Source organism: Malaclemys terrapin, chromosome 1, assembly GCF_027887155.1.
Source record: "Malaclemys terrapin pileata isolate rMalTer1 chromosome 1, rMalTer1.hap1, whole genome shotgun sequence".
NCBI classification, from domain to species: Eukaryota; Metazoa; Chordata; order Testudines; family Emydidae; genus Malaclemys; species Malaclemys terrapin.
Window position 1 is genome coordinate 89,161,699 of NC_071505.1, and position 20,129 is coordinate 89,181,827.

General features: G+C 43.2%; 3 protein-coding genes across 4 annotated transcripts in view; 2 read left to right on the top strand and 1 right to left on the bottom strand.

Moving 5' to 3' along the window:
- The window catches only part of LOC128838139 (guanylyl cyclase C-like), a 145,847-nt gene that overhangs the window by 72,399 nt on the left and 53,319 nt on the right, over nt 1–20,129 (bottom strand). The gene's annotated exons all lie outside the window — the stretch shown is intronic.
- LOC128838158 (uncharacterized) lies at nt 265–2,016 on the top strand. 2 transcript variants are annotated; one of them, XM_054030109.1, is made up of 2 exons: nt 265–452; nt 1,447–2,016. In XM_054030109.1, exons 1-2 carry the CDS (start codon nt 281–283, stop codon nt 1,920–1,922), a joined length of 648 nt encoding a protein of 215 aa, XP_053886084.1. In that variant the 5' UTR covers nt 265–280; the 3' UTR covers nt 1,923–2,016. The 2 variants fall into 2 exon arrangements, with proteins under 2 accessions (XP_053886084.1, XP_053886075.1); XM_054030100.1 differs by lacking the exon at nt 265–452 and adding an exon at nt 469–970.
- IFT56 (intraflagellar transport 56) overlaps nt 16,218–20,129 on the top strand; it is a 77,237-nt gene continuing 73,325 nt past the window's right edge. The window contains exon 1 of the mRNA XM_054030086.1: nt 16,218–16,295. Coding sequence (XP_053886061.1) covers nt 16,293–16,295 — 3 coding nt within the window. The 5' untranslated portion in view covers nt 16,218–16,292. The remainder of the gene's footprint in view (nt 16,296–20,129) is intronic.

Here is a 20,129-nt window from a genome sequence, read left to right on the forward strand (position 1 = left end):
GCGCTCCAAGAAACGGAATGAAAAGATCTATGACAAGATCTCAAAAGACATGTCAGAGAGAGGATACAGCCGGGATGCAACGCAGTGCCGCGTGAAAATCAAGGAGCTGAGACAAGGCTACCAGAAGACCAAAGAGGCAAACGGATGCTCCGGATCCCATCCCCAGACATCCCGTTTCTACGAGGCACTGCATTCCATCCTCGGTGCGGCCGCCACCACTACCCCACCACTGACTGTGGACTCTGAGGATGGGATATTGTCCACGGCCGGTTCCTCGGACATGTTAGCGGACGGGGAAGATGAGGAAGGAGATGAGGAGGGCGAGGCAGTCGGCAGCGCTCACAACGCTGATTTCCCCGACAGCCAGGATCTCTTCATCACCCTTACAGAGATCCCCTACGAAGCGTCCCCAGCCGTTACCCCGGACACAGAATCTGGGGAAGGATCAGCCAGTAAGTGTTGTAAACATCTAAACATTTATTTTTAACAGAACAGGAATATTAACAATTAAAAGAATGGGTTGTTCATGATTACTTTGCCCTAGGCACTTAACGGTTCAGTCATGGGCAGTGCAAGTTTTGAAAAAAAATCTAGCAATGTCCGGTTTTCCGTGATTGTCCTGCCCAAGCCGCTCTACTGTTTAGTCCCTGCTACTGCAGCTAGAGTAAAATGCGGTCTATATGTGCAGGGATAGAGCAGTAATCCTCCCGGGACATCTCGATGAAGCTCTCCTGGAGGTAATTGGAAAGCCGTTGCATGAGGTTCCTGGGGAGAGCGGCCTTATTGGGTCCTCCGAAGTACGAGACGTTGCCGCGCCACGAGACTATCAAGTACTCGGGAATCATTGCTCTGCACAGCAGGGCGGCATACGGCCCTGGTCTTTGGAGGCTTTCCCGGAGCATTCTCTCTCTCTCGCTGTCAGAGATCCTCATCAGGGTGATGTCGCCCATGGTGACCTGCTTTGAATTAGGTAGGGGAATGTTAGTGTTGGGACTGCTTGCTCGTTCCTTTACAGAACTGTAACCGCTGGTTTGCAGCCACGCAGTGGAGGCGGGAGAGGGGCTGCCGAAAGGGATCGTTCCTGGGGACAGCCGCGAGGGGGTGGGACAGGGGCAGAGTTCCCGCTTGCCGGATTGCTGGCAGCAGGGACTGACATTGCTTTAAATGTGAAATGAGGCCAGTGGTAATATAAAAGTTTTAAACTGCCACAAGTCTACGGCTTACCATGTCTACCTGCAACAGAAATTCCGTTGTGCTGCCCCGCTTCTCAAATGTGCTGTGGAAGACCCCAGGCACTGAATGTGAAGGCCGAGAATTCGACCTTGTGCTGAGTGCGCATGTGATAGGTGCTGTGCATGGTCTTGTTCACAGAGAAAGACTATGTTCTTTGTTCACAACTACATTTATCTTTCTGAGGAATTCACTCCCTTTTTCCCATTCCCACAGCCACATCTGCGACTGTCTCACAACGTAGCCTGGCATCACACTCCCAGAGGCTAGCGAAGATTAGGCATAGGAAGAAGAGGACACGGGAGGACATGTTCTCTGAACTTATGGCCTGTTCCCAAGCCCAGGCAGCACAGCAGACCCAGTGGCGGGAGAAATTGACCCAAATGCAGCAAGCAAACATGGATCGGGAGGAGAGGTGGCGGCAGGAAGACCAGCAGGCGACTCAAACGCTGCTTGGACTACTGAGGGAGCAAACAGACACGCTCCGGCGCCTTGTGGATGTTCTGCAGGAACGGAGGCAGGAGGACAGAGCCCCGCTGCAGTCCATCTCTAACCGCCCTCCCCCGCCACCAAGTCCCATACCCATCTCACCCAAAGTGCAAAGAAGGAGAGGCGGCAGAGTCCCTGCTAACTCTCACTCCACCCCTGCAGAGAGCTCTAGTAGCAGAAGGCTCTCATTCCCCAAAACTTGAAAAGTTCTTTCCTTCCCGCCTGACACAAGCCCCCGTCCAAGTTTCACCTCCCACTTCCATGTGTAGTTGATAATAAAAAATACGTTTCTGTTAACTACTGTTTCAATCATGTTCTTTTGGAGGAGGAGGGGAAAGGGGGTTGGTAATTGGACAGGACAGTCACCTTTGGCAGGGTACATAGGCGGGGGCAGGCACAGCAGCAGGGCACATACACAGTGCAGTGATGCAGTGACTAGTTACCCTGGTTAGTCTGGGAGGTTGTTTTCATGTTATGTGGTGGGGGGTGTGTTGCTCTGTGACTTTGTGGCGGGGGAGGGCAGTTACAGATCTTAAGCGGCGGTCCTTATGCAGGATCACAGAGCCACGCAGCAGGGGATCTGTAACCGTCCTCCCCCTGCCACAAAGTCACATAGCCCCCCCATACACACAGTCCCGATCAGGAGGGGTGACAGGCTCCGTTGAAACAACCATCCCACCGCAGCGGAGCCTGTCAATCCTTGAGTTTAGAAGCTTCATTCGCGTCACTACACTACACCCGCTCCGCACCACAGTCTGCGTCCCAGTTTTAAAAAATTCCCGCGAAAACAGTATTAAAGAAAACGGTGTGCATTAACAAAGTAGAACTATTTTTATTTCGAAACGTGTGTTGGAAGGGGGTGAAGGGGGTATGTAACTGGAGAGGTTAGTCAACATTAACTGGGTAAAGAAACGGGGGCAGGTTCAGCTTCTCTGTACACAAACTTAAAAGTCACAGGTTACCCTGCTCACTCAGGAACCTAGCTTTCAAAGCCTCCCGGATGCACAGCGCTTCCCGCTGTTCTCTTCTAATCGCCCGGCTGTCTGGCTGTGCGTAATCAGCAGCCAGGCTATTTTCCTCAACCTCCCACCCCGCCATAAAGGGCTCCCCCTTGCTCTCACAGAGATTGTGGAGCACACAGCAAGCTGCTATAACAATGGGGATATTGGTTTCGCTGAGATCACAGCGAGTCAGTAAGCTTCTCCATCTCCCCTTGAGATGGCCAAAAGCACACTCCACCACCATTCTGCACTTGCTCAGCCGGTAGTTGAAGAGTTCTTTTTCAGTGTCCAGGGCGCCAGTATAGGGCTTCATGAGCCAGGGCATTAGCGGGTAGGCTGGGTCCCCGAGGATGACTATAGGCATCTCCACATCCCCAACAGTTATTTTGTGGTCCGGGAAGTAAATACCTTGTTGCAGCCGTCTAAACAGACCAGAGTTCCTAAAAACACGAGCGTCATGAACCTTGCCCGGCCATCCCACGTAGATGTTGGTAAAACGTCCCCTGTGGTCCACCAGTGCTTGCAGCACCATGGAAAAATAGCCCTTTCGGTTAATGTACTGGGTGGCCTGGTGGTCCGGTGCCAGGATAGGGATGTGAGTTCCATCTATGGCCCCACCGCAGTTTGGGAATCCCATCGCTGCGAAGCCATCTATGATCGCCTCCACGTTTCCCAGGGTCACTACCTTTGGCAGCAGTACATCAACGATTGCCTTGGCTACTTGCATCACAACAACCCCCACGGTAGATTTGCCCACCCCAAACTGGTTCGCGACTGACCGGTAGCTGTCTGGCGTTGCAAGCTTCCACAGGGCTATGGCCACTCGCTTCTGTACACTCAGTGCAGCTCGCAACCGGGTGTAATTGCGCTTCAGGGCAGGGGACAGCAACTCACAAAGTTCCAGGAAAGTTCCCTTCCGCATGCGAAAGTTTCGCAGCCACTGGGATTCATCCCAGACCTGCAGCACTATGCGGTCCCACCACTCAGTGCTTGTTTCCCGTGCCCAGAATCGCCGTTCCACGGCATCAACATGACCCATTGCCATCGTGATGTCCTCGGCGCTGGGTCCCCTGCTTTCTGAGAGGTCTGTGCTACTCTCAGACTTCAGGACATCACCGCGGTAACGTAGCCTCCTCGCCTGACTTTTCTGCATCTGCCTCAGGGAAACCTGTATGATAAGCTGCGAGGCGTTGAGAGCGGCCACAACTGCAGCGATGGTCGCAGCGTGCTCCATGCTCGCAGTGCTGTGGCATCCGCGCTGTCAATGACTGGAAAAGTGCGCAAACTGATTTCCCGCCGGCGCTTTCAGGGAGGGAGGGCGGGAGTGATGGACGGATGACGACAGTTACCCAAAAGCACCCTCGACACATTTTCTTACCCAGAAGGCATTGCCGGCTACACCCAGAATTCCAATGGGCAGAGGGGACTGCGGGAACTGTGGGATAGCTGACCACAGTGCACCGCTTCGAATGTCGACGCTTTCACCGTTAGTGTGGACTCACAAAGTCGAATTACTGTCCTTAGTGTGGACACAGACGTTCGACTTTGCAATATCGATTCCAAAAATTCGATGCAAGTAAATTCGAACTACTCTCGTAGTGTAGACAAGGCCTTATTCTTCTGGAACATTCATAGACACATAGAATAACAGAAATCAGAGCAGAATACCTACTGAGTCATTCTGTCAGCTCCCTCAGCCCATCAAGAGTGGTCCCTGTAATATCTTCTCCAGTGCTTTGTCCAGTCCAGTTTTAAATTATTCAAGTAATGGGGCTTTCAACACTTCTCTTCAGAGACTAATTTTATTAGAAACATTACTAGAAGTACAAGAACACTGTGCAGTGGTTAGAATATGGCAGACATGGTGCAATAAGGTCCTTTAGCCTAGAGAGCTCACATTCCAAAGGAGGAACTGGGAACAGAGTGGGGCAGAGTCACATTTCCACAACTTAATAGAGCTCATTGTTAACATTTTTTCTGATATCCATCCTAATCTTCCTTTTCTTAATTACACCCCCCTGCATCAATTTGTACCTCCTTGGGCTACTCATAATAATTACTCTCCCTCCTTGGAAGGTGGAGACCAGAGGAGTAATGGCTACAAGCAAGTAACTGAGGATTCCTGAAAACTTATAGCCTAGGAATCAGTAGATGATGTGAAAATGTCAGATGAACATAGCAGCAATCAATCACACAAACATGGATGTTGACATCACTTCTGTGGCCATAATAGTTCTGACGGGTATATGAACTCACATCCTGCATTTTAAGGGACATCTCTTATTTGCTGCCTAATGTCCCACATTCTGTCTGAGCTACTAAGGAACATTCAATCAGCTAAAAGGTATGTTTTCAAACAATAGTCATGTCGAGAATCATACACTGCTATGCAAACATCTGATTTTATACTATGAATGAAACATGGTAGTATAGTGTCCTATAAAAATAATTTTTTCACTAAATGTTTCTTACAATTGTTTATTTCTTCAGTGTTGCCAACTTTTGTGATTCCATTGTGTCTTGAATTTGTAGTGCTTTCCCCCCTGAAAACTCCAGATGCTGGTATCTTGATATTACATTAGAATCTCAGCTTTCATTTTTTAAAAAGTAAGTTTCTTGCTCTCCTAGATGCAGAGGCAAAGCCTGAACATGAGAAGCAAGTGCACCAAAAGGCTCAAAAGCCAGAAGGCAATTAAAAAGAACCAAACATTTATTTTTTTTAATCTCTTCATTTTTAAGCCAATCATAATTCTTGGGAGGCTGGACTCATGATTTGTATATGTTTGGATTGGCAGTACCATTTCCTTCATTATGGATGGCTATGTTACATAGAATTTGTTTAGGAAATTTCATGTTTTGGTGGTATTTAACCCCTCCAGCTTTGGCCTAGGGCAGTGGTTCTCAACCTATTTACCATTGTGGGCTCTATGTGTTATGTGGGCCACCTCCACACAATATATATACTACCTGTATGGCCCGGAGGATGTCACATAGGCCGCAGCTGTGTGCTGATTGAGCCGCAAGCAGGCCGCGGGTTGAGAACCACTGCCCTAGGGGTGTAAGATGTAGCAAAATCTCACATACCCCTTTTTTTCTGCATTCTGTCCTCATATGACACAGCTGACAGGAGCGGCTCCAGGCACCAGCGTGCCAAGCGCATGCCTGGGGCGGAAAGCCGCAGGGGGGCGGCCTGACAGTCGCCGTGAGGGCGGCAGTCAGGCAGCCTTCGGCGGCATGCCTGTGGGAGGTCCACTGGTCCCGTGGCTTCGGCGGTGGGGATGCCGAAGGCGCGGGACCAGCGGACCTCCCGCAGGCATGCCACCAAATCCGCGTTACCAGCGGACCTCCCGCAGGCATGCTGCCAAAAGCTACCTGCCTGCCGTGCTTGGGGAGGCAAAATACATAGAGCCGCCCCTGACAGCTGAGATTCTTTTCAAGTGTCCTTGATCTTCATCACTCCAGTGACTTTTTCCCATATGTAGTAATGTTCAAAAATAAACAGTTGCATTTGCAGGTAAGTCAATAACAAATGCTTCTGTTTTAGTTTATTTATTCAATGTTGTTAGATGCCAGAATCAAAATGTCACTACAGTCTTAAAAAGCAAACCTGTGACAGTAATGCAGTGTCACAGTTTATTTGCTCTCAGTGGTGCCCTGATCCAATATGGCTAGTTAGAAGATGATTTTTCTAACTGCCAACATTCCAAAATCCGTCTGGGATCTGCAATTCAAACTTTTTCTGCCTCTTAAATCTTCAATGGTAATAAGGATTCTACTATCCAGATCTGGCAGACAGCATTGTTGATGATAAGCAAGGCATAATAGAAGCTGCACTGGCTTTACAGAGGTAACTTTATTTCTAATTAAAGTTGCTGATAGATTATAGGGAGAAGGTTTGTGGAGATAAGTGTCATTATTACACAGCAATGTTTCTGTCCATAGCCATGTTTCACTTGTTGGAGCCTGACATGCTGAGAATAAAGGTTCTGATTCTCCCACATGGGGCTCTTTGGACCCTTATTGAAACCTGTGACCAGGCCAATGTTAAACAGAAAAGAGAACAGGGAGAGAGTCCTCAGCTCAAAGTAATGGGCAGGGATTTTTAAAAAATCAATACAAAATTCAAGCTCATCCAGTGTCCTAAAATCCATAATGAATCAAACAGCTAAATAATCTAAATGGTAACTAAAAATATGTAAAGACTGGTAATTTCTCTCCTCTTCCATCTTTATAGCTTACAGCCAAGACCCATCATTCCTTTGGCCAGAAGGAGCCACCCTAGTTAAAAAAAAAATTACTGCAGTTTTCAGACTATGTATCCCTCCTGTAAGATGTGTTTGGGACCAATACTGCAGAAAAAAACAACTTGCTCATTATATGACTTTGGCTTCCTTTCTTTGTACGTGTGTCTAAGCAAGGCATCAGAGAGGCAAAGTCTATAGGATACTGGCCCCAGAACTGCACATTTTTCAGAAAGCCTATAGGATTCTCACCCTGACTCCTGCACTACTTTCAATGTTTGCCAAACTGACACTGGCACTGTCTTTGTGAACAATGTTTAATGCTGTCAAGATGCACTCCACTTCCTGCCTTTCTTTTCTCTCCCTTTCTTCTTTTCTCTTGCCTTTCTTTCTCTTTTCCCCTTATTCTCGATCCTTACGCTCCACTCTTCGTTTTTTAATTTAAAATCTTGTGTTCCCACACTTAGTTCTATGTTTAGCCCCACTTGCAGGACTTCCCCTTTTGCTGCTATCAGTACACATAAATTCACTGTCTCCCAGCAATTCTGTGTGGGAATAAACAAGATCATCAGTCACACTAAAAGTACATGGCCTGGGAGATAATGCAGATGATTAGTACACTGTTGCAGCAGTATGCCATCATTATTAGTAAAGAAGCCAAATTTCTCAGTCTGGCACTACATTTTAAAAAAGGTTTGTTGGCATTTAATATGGAGAACAAGACTACTACATCTACCTCCTTTGATCTGACTTTCCATAATATTTTCTGCATCTAGTTTTCCTAATTTTTTAAAAAAGTTAATTTGGTGTTGATAAAACATGCTGGATTAAATAATAATATGCCTTTGAAGATGAAGTCCTATATTTTGGCCTGATCCAAAGCCCAGTGAAGTTAATGGAAAGACTCCCATTGACTTAAATGGATTTTGGATCCAGCCCTTTATGCATGGAACCCTTACACCACCAGCTGCAGTAGTACAATCTACCAGCTATCTGCCACGAGCTTATGTCCCTCAGCCTTGACATGAAAGGAACATCTCTGCGTGTTAAGAGAGGAATTCAGTCTTCATGGTCCATTCAGTCCTTAGCCTTTCTGCTGCGATGGCAATAATAATGTCAATGAGCCCTATTTGTGATGGCAGTTTCTCTGATTTGAACAACTGACTAACTGTAACTGAGAAACCACCAGCTTATTATTTATGAAAGAAAGGACACAGTACCTATTTTACCCTAAGCAAATCTCTTCTAAATGGTGATGTGAATGCCTGTGCACTGCTGGAAGTAACTTTGCATATGGACATGTGCTGTGTTACAACATGTTAAGAGTAATAGCCAGTGGTTAGTATACCAAATTTCACTAGCATAGACCAGTGGTTTTTAACTTTTTCTCATTTGCAGACCCGTAAAAAATTTCGAATGGAGATGCAGACTCCTTGGAAATCTTAGACACAGTCTGCAAACTCCAAGGGGTCCATGGACTACAAGTTGAAAACCACTGTTCTATGGTAATGATAACCTTTTACAGACCCCTTAGACATAGTCTGCAGACCCACAGGGGTCCACGGACCACAGGTTGAAAACCACTGATAGATAATGTCCAAGTGTCACAACTTTAGTTGTACAACTCATTTAAAAGATATCTGTAGTATTTTGACTGAAATAAGCTAGCAGTCAATAGGATTAAACTGGATCTTTTAAACAAATTCCCATATATGCAATAGATCTATCATCTTATTTTTCTCCTTTTTTACTTCCTTCCCTAAGATCCCTCTAGTGCTGGAAAGTAGGTAGGATACTTAGTCATTCCTGTAGTATTCAGTTAGCATTAGATACAACACTTCCTCTCTCCTTGGAAAAAAGAAAAGTTTATTATACCAGTTGCTAAATATAGTGTCAATCTCTAAGCAAATAATCTTTCCTATATGGCCTTTTTCCAATGCTTAGCTTCATTGCTTGGTTTTATAGACCTTTCTTGATCAGTTATTCATATTTCCGCTTATCCATATGCAGTTGAATAGTAAAGAGAAGTTCTCATGTGTTATACCATTCATCATCTAATAGTTTTCCTTTTTCCTGGAGATTGATTGTACTCTATTATCTGTTACAATTTCTTTAGACATTTTTTTCTTCAAAGACATTTGTTTAGAAATGTATGATTATTTCTCTGCAGATAGAAAGGGAGGACACTGCCAAAAACATTGATATCTCTGAGTTACTGCCTGATCATTAACTGATCTTATCTCCACGACTGTATTTCCCCATGAGCCCTTTGGTAGTTCTACTAGAGTAAATGATGCAGGTGTTATTATTGCTTTCTGAACTTTGTCACTTTGATCATCATTTTCATATTTAGGTGCATAAATCATATGTAGGTACTTAAACAGAAATGCCCTGGTAATTCAGCAGATATCTGTTGATATGCAGATGATAATTCCAATTAAGTATCTTTCAGGTTGTTCAACATTTCATTTATTTTTGTCAGGGATGACAATGAATTGTTTACAAGAGTCCAAGTCTCTCATATCTGTGTCCATTTATATTTGTTCATTGGATATTTTGCTACTACTTTTGGAGATATCCACTTAATCAATGGTTTCATGTATGTTATCAAACAGAGCTTGATCTAAGTGATTTCACTGGAGCATCATGGGAGCACAAAGCCCCATGACTGGGGTTTAAATTAGCCGTTATCCCTCAAGAAAGAGTTGTTGGGCTCATTGTGGATAGTTCTCTGAAAACATCTGCTCAGTGTGCCATGGCAGTCAAAAAAGAAAATGTTAGGAACCATTAGGAAAGGGATAGATGATAAGACAGAAAAGCCACTGCCATGCCACTATATAAATCCATGGTACTCCCACACCTTGAATACAGCATGCAGTTCTGGTTGCCACATCTCAAAAAAGATATATTAGAATTGAAAAAAGTACAGAGAAGGGCAACAAAAAATGAAGAGTATGAAACAGATTCCAGATGAGGAGATTAAAAGTCTGGGACATGTCAGTTTAGAAAAGAGACGACTAATGGGGGATATGACAGAGGTCTATAAAATCATGAACAGTGTTCTTGTTGGGGTCATTGTGGATAGGTCTCTGAAAACATCTGCTCAGTGTGCCATGGCAGTCAAAAAAGCTAAGAAAATGTTAGGAACCATTAGGAAAGGGATAGATGATAAGACAGAAAATATAATCATGCCACTGTATAAAGACATGGTACCCCCACAACTTGAATACTGCATGCAGTTCTGGTTGTCCCATCTCAAAAAAGATATACACCTCTACCGCGATATAACACGACCCGATATAACATGAATTCGGATATAACGCGGTAAAGCAGTGCTCCTGGGGGCGCGGCTGTGCACTCCGGTGGATCAAAGCAAGTTCGACATAACAGGGTTTCACCTATAACGCGGTAAGATTTTTTGGCTCCAGAGGACAGCGTTATATCAATGTAGAGGTGTATTAGAATTGAAAAAAGTACAGAGAAGGGCAACAAAAAATTAAGAGTATGAAATAGATTCCATATGAGGAGAGATTAAAAGTCTGGGACGTGTCAGTTTAGAAAAGAGACGACTAACAGGGGATATGACAAAGGTCTATAAAATCATGAACAGTGGGGAGAAAGTGAATAAGGAAGTGTTATTTACCCCTTTCCTGGTTCCTTTGTTATGTGGTCATACAATGAAATTAATAGGCAGCTGGTTTAAAAGAAACGTAAGGAAGTACTGCTTAACACAACACTCAGTCAACCTGTGGAAATTGCTGCCAGGAGATGTGAAAGTGGAAAGTTATAACTGGGCTCAAAAAAGAATTAGGTAAGTTCATGGAGGATAGGTCCATCAATGGCTATTAGCCAAGGTGGTCAGGGACGTAGTCCTCTGTTCTGGGCATTCCTAAATCTCTGACTGCCAGAAGCTGGGCCTGGACAACAGTGGATGAATCACTTGATAAGTTGCCCTATTCTGTTCATTCCCTCTGAAGCATCTGGCACCGGCAACTGTTGGAAGACAGGATACTGGGCTAGATGGACCATTGGTCTGAGCCAGTATGGCCATTCTTATGTTCCTATGTTCCCTTTCAGGATCAGACCCACGGTCTCTGTATTTCCATAATTAACTATCCTCTTTTTGAGAGTGGAGTGTTTCTTACTTTGGGCCCTCAGAGATTGCATAATTTTTAATTGTATATAATGTCTGAATTTCTTGCAAGTTTAGAAACACATCTAAGACCTTCTTTGTTACAGTATCTGAAGCATTGCAGTGTGATGTATGCAGGATTGGTTCATTCTAGTCAGAGAGAAGCCTTATATGCATGGATTTCTGGATTTTCCACCATAAAATAGGAACACCTTGTGAGAAACTATCCACTTTTATCTTAGGGACTTTAAAAATTATTTATTATGGCATCCATCACAGTGGTATCTAGGTGCACTTATATAGTTTAAATTGGACCATTAGCAGTTCAAATTAAGAGGTTCAAAAGATCACTGTCTTCTGCTGCCAATTTGCCCAGTCAAAAAATGATCTGAGAGTGGCTAAATGACCAGCACACAATCCATGGGAAGCCTAGTCAAAGAGATGTGTCTTGCACTCTATCAAAAAAAGGCCAAGTTTTTACTTAAAGAGATTTCTTGCAGGGATATGCCCCTGAGGCATAGCACTCTGTTGTAACCCAGTTCAGCAATGAGAATCTTTGTTTTTCCTTATAGAAAGTTTTGAATCACCTTTATACCCCTTTAATCCTGGGACTAGCTTGGAGCCAATTTGGCTCCTGGCACAAATTAGAACATCAAGACTGCTCTAAATTGTGTCCAGCTGCAAGGACCTCCTGAGAGATCATTCTAAAACCCAGGAATTGTTGGAGCACAGAAGCACTCTGGAATGTCCTCTTTCCATTGCCTTACTCTCTATACTAGAGGCCTTTGGCAGGCTACCAATGGGGATTCCATTATGCAAAGGGAATGTCCAGGTAGTCCATTAAGGGCAGACAATCCAGGCCAGTGATTCTGCACCTTTAATGGCTATTACATTTCCTTTAATTCAGTAGCCTTGTCAGAGTGCTTTCCCCATAAACAATGATTCTCTAATTTTAGAATTATTTGTCTTTTCAGTTATTTGATCATGTATCATTTTGTCAAGTAGGATATCAACATAACATGTAGAGACTAGTTCACACAATGCAGTCATATATCCTGCAGTCAGTTTTCTGGGGGTTACTACTATCTAATGGAAAAATAATGTTCTGCCAAAACATTTATCAGCAAGTCAAAGTGCTTACCAGGTACCAGAATTGTTTTATCGAAGTCTGTGGAATCAGGAAAAACAGCTGGCTTGACAGGCATATTTTACAATGCCCTTTGCCTCTCACGTCCCAAAAAATGCCTCAGAAAAGCTTTCTTTCATTCTGCAGAAAAGTTATCACTGTAAATAGCTTGCAAGTACTTAGGGAAATATAATTTCCACTGCTGCAATTGAACAGCTAACTGTGTAGGCTAAGCTAGAAAAAATGAAGACATCTGAGTCGCTTTTCAGCATATAGACTTCAAAATGACCTAGACAAAGGCAGAAGCAATCCATGATTCCAGAAATGTTATATTTTGACTGAAGTAAGCAAGCAGATAGTAGGATTATACCGGATTCTTATTTAAAATAATTCACATAAATGCAACAGCTCTTTCACCCTCTTGCTTCCCACCCCCTTTTGCCTCCCTGAACCCTTTCCTAAGAACCCCTCATGTTCTAAAGTATGTATTGCCTAGATCCAACTCCGCCATTTCAAGATCACAGAATCCCCCTACCGTGCTAAATATCATCACAGTATTCAATCAGCATTCAAACAGAAGAATGCTCTTTACTTGATCATTGACCACCCCACTTCATGAAGTTCCCTGAGTTTTTCTTTGAATTCTCTTTTCAAATACTGACTAGGTCCAACGCTGGTTAGTATGTTAGAACTCACACAAGTACAGCCCCAGGTAGTAGAGCTGCAGCCATAAGAGGAAGGCATGTAAAATGAGCTAGACATGACCAAACTGGTTCCTTTTTAACTTTCAAAGCCTAGAGGGATTAAAATATCTGTCTGCACTGGGTGGGGAATATTTTGAGCAGTGGCTGATCTAATAGAGAACAGCTGCACCCTCATCAATGTTAATATAATTAAAATGGAATATGTACATGAAAAAAAATCTCTAGCCCTTTTGTTTGCAAAATTAGCCATCTGAATGAAAATTGATGCGGTGTCCTCTTCCTGAGTCTGCATGCCGACAGGCTGAAACAGTAGTTCTAAGAGAAATGTGAACTGCCCCGTTCACTTCGATGGGGTTTTAACGCTGAAGCCTAATTATGACTATTTAAATTTCATCAGTGTTAAGCATTTCATTACTGATCATTTTAGAAGAAATATGCAGCAACTGTGCTTATCCATTATTGCTGAATTGTTGCATTGGCTGATACAGGGGGACAGCAGAGACTTTCTTTTCTCCCTAAGAGTTTTCAAAAGAGCATTTCTATAAGTGAGGGATCCAAGTGCTATACTTGCTCTATGACTCTCAGTGTTTGAGGTTTCCATCCAGATTCAACACCCTTGCCAAAAAGAAGAAGGGCTGAAGATGAAATGAACTGCTTCTCCACTTCCAGCTCAGGAAATGTAAGGCAAGACCAAAAAAGAGCCATCTGTGGGTTTTCCTGCCCCGTCAGGAGAGAGGGGGTGGGGCTGAGGGAATATCTTCAACCTGTGTTCTGCCCTCCAATAAAGGGACTATATTTCTGGTGTCTGATTTCACAAGGCCCTCAATCTCAATCCAATTCACTTCAAAATGTACTATCTGCCAGAATAAGCATTATACAGATGAGTGAGACTTTGCCCTTGGACTCGCATAGAGGTGGATGTGCCAAACTCAGGCTAGAACTGGACCAATCTCACTGGTTCAGTGACCCAGCACTTTTTCTTTTTGTTCTCCAAAATCTCAGCTTTCATTAAAAAAAAAAAAGTCTCTGACTTATGGTTGCAAAGAAAGCCTTGAAAATGTTAAATGAGTGTATAAATGGATGCAGTGATGACCCGATGATCAATTGCATCTTAGAGAACATAAAACAATAATTCTGAAAGATATGAACTGCCCCATTCATCTCAATTATGTGTTGGAAAGTTTACCAATGCTGATTATTTAAATGTCAACATGGTTAACTTGCTGTTTCAAAACAAGTAAGAAAAGAGAAGAGAGATCACAGACCTGCACAATTTACTGTGAATAGTTTCTCCTTTGATGCCATGAGCAGACCATTGAAAGCAAAAGGCCAGAGCGACAGTGGCATATTCAGATGCATGTGAGCCCAACCAATAGAGAGGTAATCCCACAGGCACTAGCACGGCACACAAGCATCACTCAATGGGGTGAGCCAATATTAGAGCGCTTGTAAGGCATCAAAGCTCGGCAATCCAGCCAACCTTCACTTCTAGAGAAGTGGGGACCAGGTCTGCTCTGGTTGTGAGTGTGGTGGTTTTCTCCCTGGCTCTAATGGCTTCTGCTGCTCCCTTTGTTACATGTTGTCTGCAGACTTGGCAGATGTCATTTACACCTCATACATGGTAGGTTGCAGGGCTGCTACTGGCAGGTCAAACTTGAATAACTACAGAGTTTCCTTCTCAGAGAGATACAGCAGAAATGCATCTTCCATAAAATCCTTTATGCTCTGCCTTATAAGGCTGAGGTTAGCTGAAATAAGGTATGTTGCTCACTGTGCCACCTCATGGCTTAACAGCATAATACAGTTTAGCATTCAATTACATCTCCCCCTTTAATACGTTCCTACCATTTACAAAATGTACCTACATGTATCTTTGAAGTTCAGTATAAATTAGTCTATTAAATATCTCTGAATCATACTGGCTTTTTCATTACACAACCTGAACGTGTAACAGCTTGGTCATCTGGGTGTCTATTAGTTGCAACAACTGAATGTGGTCAGTTTGGAATCCACTGTCTGTAGAGTTTTCTCTGTTGATTGTTCTCTCTGAGAAACAAACTTTAGATGCCAATGGTTTCTGTTGAACTCTCCACTTTTGGTCTCAATCACACATCTGGGCTCTAAAGTTATTTCTCTTTATGACAGCTGAAGTTGTCCATCCTCTCTCTATATCCAATTTGACATGAACGTGGTCACCAGATTCTAGACCCAGCAGTTCTCTGAGTATTGTGTGATGTAAACGTGTTTATAAGCTCTTTTTACTTTTATCTGAGTTAGTTACTTTTTTCATGTCTGTCCACTTTGGAAATAGATTTTTTTCAAAAGTTGGAGCAGTAGTTCTGAGTTGTCTTCCCATCAGAAGTCATGTTGGACTCTAGCCCGTAGCTGCTATTGATGTTGACCTGTAGCTCAGAGAAAAAGGAATATCTCTTCCTGTTCTAGGGTTTTCTTGGCTGTCTGTACAGCTCTCTCAGCCTCTCCATTCACTTCTGAGTAACATGGGCTGCTAGTAATATGATCAAAATCACATTTTGTTAAGAATGACTTAAATTCTGCTGCAGTGAATTGTGGTCCATTGTCCATCCCTTGTTGTTCTGGAATGCCAAAATGAGAAAAAGTGCACTTCAGTTTCTTGTGACATGTTATGTCTCTCAAGTACATTATTTCTATATACATGGAAAAATAGTCCCCTACGACCAGGTAATGATATCCTCTGTATTCACATAAATCTGAAGCTAGTCTCTTCCAACGTCTGTTTGGTAGATGTGTTGTTATTAAAGGTTCTTTGTGTTGTGTTGGTCTATTAGTTCTGCAATGTTCACATGCAGATACTTTAATGTTTATATCCTTGCTGATGTCAAGCCACTGCACTGTCTGGTTGGCCCATATATGGCATTTAGTTAATCCTTGATGTCCTTCATGGATGAGGTTTAATATTTCTTCTGTCATTTTATTTGGAATTACAATGCAGTCGTCTTAACCTTGAGTCTCTTCTATTTACTTAACTGTCTATTATCAGTTCCTTAGTATCCTTTATAGTTGAGCCAGCTGGCCTTAATGTAATTTAGAGCTTATTAAAGTTGCATGTCTGTTGAGGTTGCGAAATTTACATTGCATCACAGGAACATTTGAAGCCTCACATCCACAAGAGACTGCTTGTCGCCTACACCCCAGCTGAGGGTAATCCTCAAAGAAGGGAGAGGGATATAAGAATGAGAGACAGTGACCTCCAATTCACCTCTCCTCCTCCTCCTATCTCTCTGCTCATGACATCAATGAATAAGAGAGACTGTGAACCAAGGGGAAAGGGGGCAAGGGAGGAGTTCCAGGCTGAAAAGAGGATCCAGTCTGTGAAATTTACTGCAGCATATGGTGAGACAAAATCTTTTGCTTTTAAGTTCACTTGTTAAATTAGGTATTAACTTGCATTTTACTCTTATTTTCTTTTGTAGCCAATCCTGACTTTTATGCATCATCACTTGTAATCACTTAAATTCTATCTTTCTGTACTTATTAAACATATCTTCTTGTTTTGTCTTAATCGGTGTTTGAATTAAAGTGTGTGGGATAACAAGGCTGGCACATTATCATTTTCCTTTGATGAAATGATGGACTTTCTATGAACTTGTACTGTTCAGGAGGGTACTGAGCAGCACAAGATGCACATTTCAGGGAACAAGGCTCGGACTAAGAATTTGCAAGTATCGCCCGATATGTAATTCATGAGTGAATGGTCAGAGTGCTCATGTATTTAGCTGGGAGTGAATTTACGTGCTGAATATTGTGTGAGCAGGCCAGGAATGGCTGTTTATACAGCAAAGCAGTGTAAAGGCCTAGGGATTTGTTGAAGGTTTTGTTGTGTTCTTCCATTGAAGATCCATAAATCAAAACATGGCTAGAGAATTGAAGGGGCTCAGCTATTCAATAGTCCAAATCGTACCCTGGGTAACATCACAGTGTGATGCTGGGTTCCATGACAGAGTGTCTGCTACTACCGGATTTTTCTCAGGAACATATTTAGAAGTTGGGTTAAATCACACTAACCTTATTAATAGATGTGGACATCTCAGCAGTGCTTGAGCCAACCCTTTTCCATTGATGAGGGTTTTATGGTCTTTTATCATTGTAAATTAATCCAATCCACAGAGATATCTGTAAAAGTTTTCATATGCCCATACACTTGCCAGGCCCTTGTTTTCATTCATTCTGTATATCTTTTCTGCTTCTGTGAGTGTGCGAGAGCAAAACACAACTGGCTTCCACACAGATTTGTGTTGCCACAGTATACCACCTAGGCCATAGAGGTGTTTGCATCCACACTGACTATTGTGGGTTTGTTCGCATGTTGAGACTGGAACTGCTGAAATAATTTCTTTTGCCTTTTAGAAGGCAATGTCTTGATTTAGCCCCCATAGCCAAAATGCATTGGACAGTTCATGCAGTGATTTTGTCACCGTAGAAAGCTCTTGTAGGTATCGACCAAGGTAATTTACCATGCCCAGGACACTCTCAGTTCTGGTACATTTGTTGGTGCATTCCATTCTCAGATTCCTTTTACTTTCTCAGGGCTCAGACTGATTCCATCTTTCTTTATTGACTGTCCCAAAAGCTCAATTTGGGGTAGGCAGAAAACACACTTTTCTTTAACTTCAGTCTGGTCTGACTGATTAGGCTTAGGGCTTTGTTGAAGGTTTTGTTGTGTTCTTCCATTGAAGATCCATATATCAAAACATTGTCCATGAAAAGTACAACTCCGTTCGTCTTCGTTAACAGTTCTGCCATCTTTCTTTGGAAAATTTCAGGTGCACTGGTAATCCCAAAAGGTAATCTTCGAAAGTAAAATCTCCCAAAGGGGTTGATAAATGTGTCAGTTCAGCACTTTCTTTGGCTAGAGGAATTTGCCAGAGTTGGCTCGAGGTATTCAGCTTGGGAGAATACTTTAGTTCCTTTCATTCTGGGAAAGAAATCATCCAGAGTTGGGAGAACATATTTTTCTCTCCCCGTTGCTTCATTAAGTCTTTTAAGAGTCACACAGATTCATATTTTTCCACTTTCTTTATAACTACTACCATTGGGGCACACCATACTGTTGGTCTTTGTAAGTTGTTTCTCTGACCCATGTGTTCGGAGTACTTTCAGGGCTAGTCAGGGCTGTGTCAGGTGACCTGGGAGGAGTTGAAGGTTAGACGTCTGCTTCTGGATCATTTAAAAATCACTAGTGTTTCCATGAATATTCATTTTCACTCTCCAGGCAAGCTCTTGTGTCATGAGATGTGATAGACGACAGAAACAATGGGTTTTGATTGTCAATAATATGAGTTAACACTCTGACTGCTTTGGTGCAACAAACAACTGCAAAATGTCCATATTTTGTGCAGTGTTGGAGAAGCCAGGTTGGTCCCAGGATATTAGACGTACAAGGTGAGTGAGGTAGTATCTTTTATTGGACCAAATTCTGTTGGTGAGAGAGACAAGGTTTTGAGTTTATGCAGAGCTCTTCTTCAGATCTGGGGAACTTATTCAGAGTGTCACAGCTAAAGACAAGATGGAATACATTGTTTAGCACATATTTCAAGGGACCATTCAAGGTGAAGGGGCCCATTAACACTTCACTTACACCGTTTTAATAAGCCATAGAGCCAATGTCTATTCAGACCATGATATTTAGTTTCTAGCAAAGTTAAGAATTTAAGCTCCCAGACTCGTCTTTTTAAAGTTTTGTGCTGGTTTCCTTTGAGGACGAGGAGAACAATCTATAACCCACTAACAACCCCCTCAGGTGCTCTCCCACATCCTTTCTTCCCTATACCTGGAGGAAAGTTAATGGGCCATTTGGGAAGGAACTCATCTACAGGAACTCCTCACTTAAAGTCCTTCCGGTTAACGTTGTTTCCTTTTTTCATTGCTGATCAGTTTAGAGAACATGCTCGTTTAAAGTTGCACAAAGCTCCCTTATAAAGTTGTTTGGCAGCCGCCTGCTTTGCCCACTGCTTCCAGAAAGAGCTAGTGATAGGGACTTGGAACGAGGGTGGACGGGCCCCCCATCAGCTCCCCGCTCCCCTAAGTTCCCTGTGTGGCAGCCGCCCAGCAGGCTATCAATTGCCGGCAGTTCAGCTGTCCCTCCCCACACTGCCACGTGTTGCTCCTGCCCTCTGCCTTGGAGCTGCTCCAGGAGCCTCCTGCTTGCTGGGGGGCAGGGGGAAGGGGACTAATGTCAGGGTGTCCCCCTCCCCTCTGCCCCCCTCTTACCACATCTCCATAGAGCAGAGGTGGGACACAACAGGGCTCAGGACAGAGGGAGCTTTCTGTCAGCAGCTGCTGTTTCAACTTGCTGATCTACTTAAAAAGGCAATGTACTTATAGGAGGTCAGCTCTCTCTCTCACTGAGTGTGTGTCTCTGTCTGCCATGCTGTCTCCCCTCCCTCTATTTTTGCTGCCTTGTAGAGTGTGAGGCTATATTAACAACGTGTTAACCCTTGAGGGCTCACCTGTTCTAGTTCATCATTTAGCAGTAAGGCATTCCCTGAGAAATATCCTACCCTCTTCCACCCACTGACTTCACCATCTCAACCAAGCTTCACAATCATCACTGCTGTGTACAGTATTAAGTTGTTTGTTTAAAACTTATACTGTGTATGTGTGTATATATATATATATATATATATATATATATATATATATATATATATATATATATATAGTCTTTTGTCTGGTGAAAAAAAATTTCCATGGAACCTAACCCCTCTTATTTACATTAATTCTTATGGGGAAATTGGATTCACTTAACATCATTTCGCTTAAAGTCGCATTTTTCAGGACCATAACTACAATGTTAAGCGAGGAGTTACTGTATTGAGTTGTCTGTAAAGGCTCGCACACACTGATGGCAGTGAAGAGTACAGTGATGACATCACATACCACATGCTAATACATGTCATGACATCACCACTGAATCATTTGTTCCCTGGCACAAAAATCAGTAGTTCCCTGTTCTGATTTTCATTATTTAGTGTTATATCCTATGTGGAGCCTCTAAGCGTGTTGTCAAAGGATGTTACTATGTTCTCGCCTGACAAAAGTACTGGTGTTGTACCACAGCCCCAAGTTTTCTGCTGCACAATCACACTATTAACAACCCCAGGCACTGAAAAAGCAGGAGTCAGACACCAAAAATCTGTTCTCTTCGCTTTCTTGATTGATGAGCCT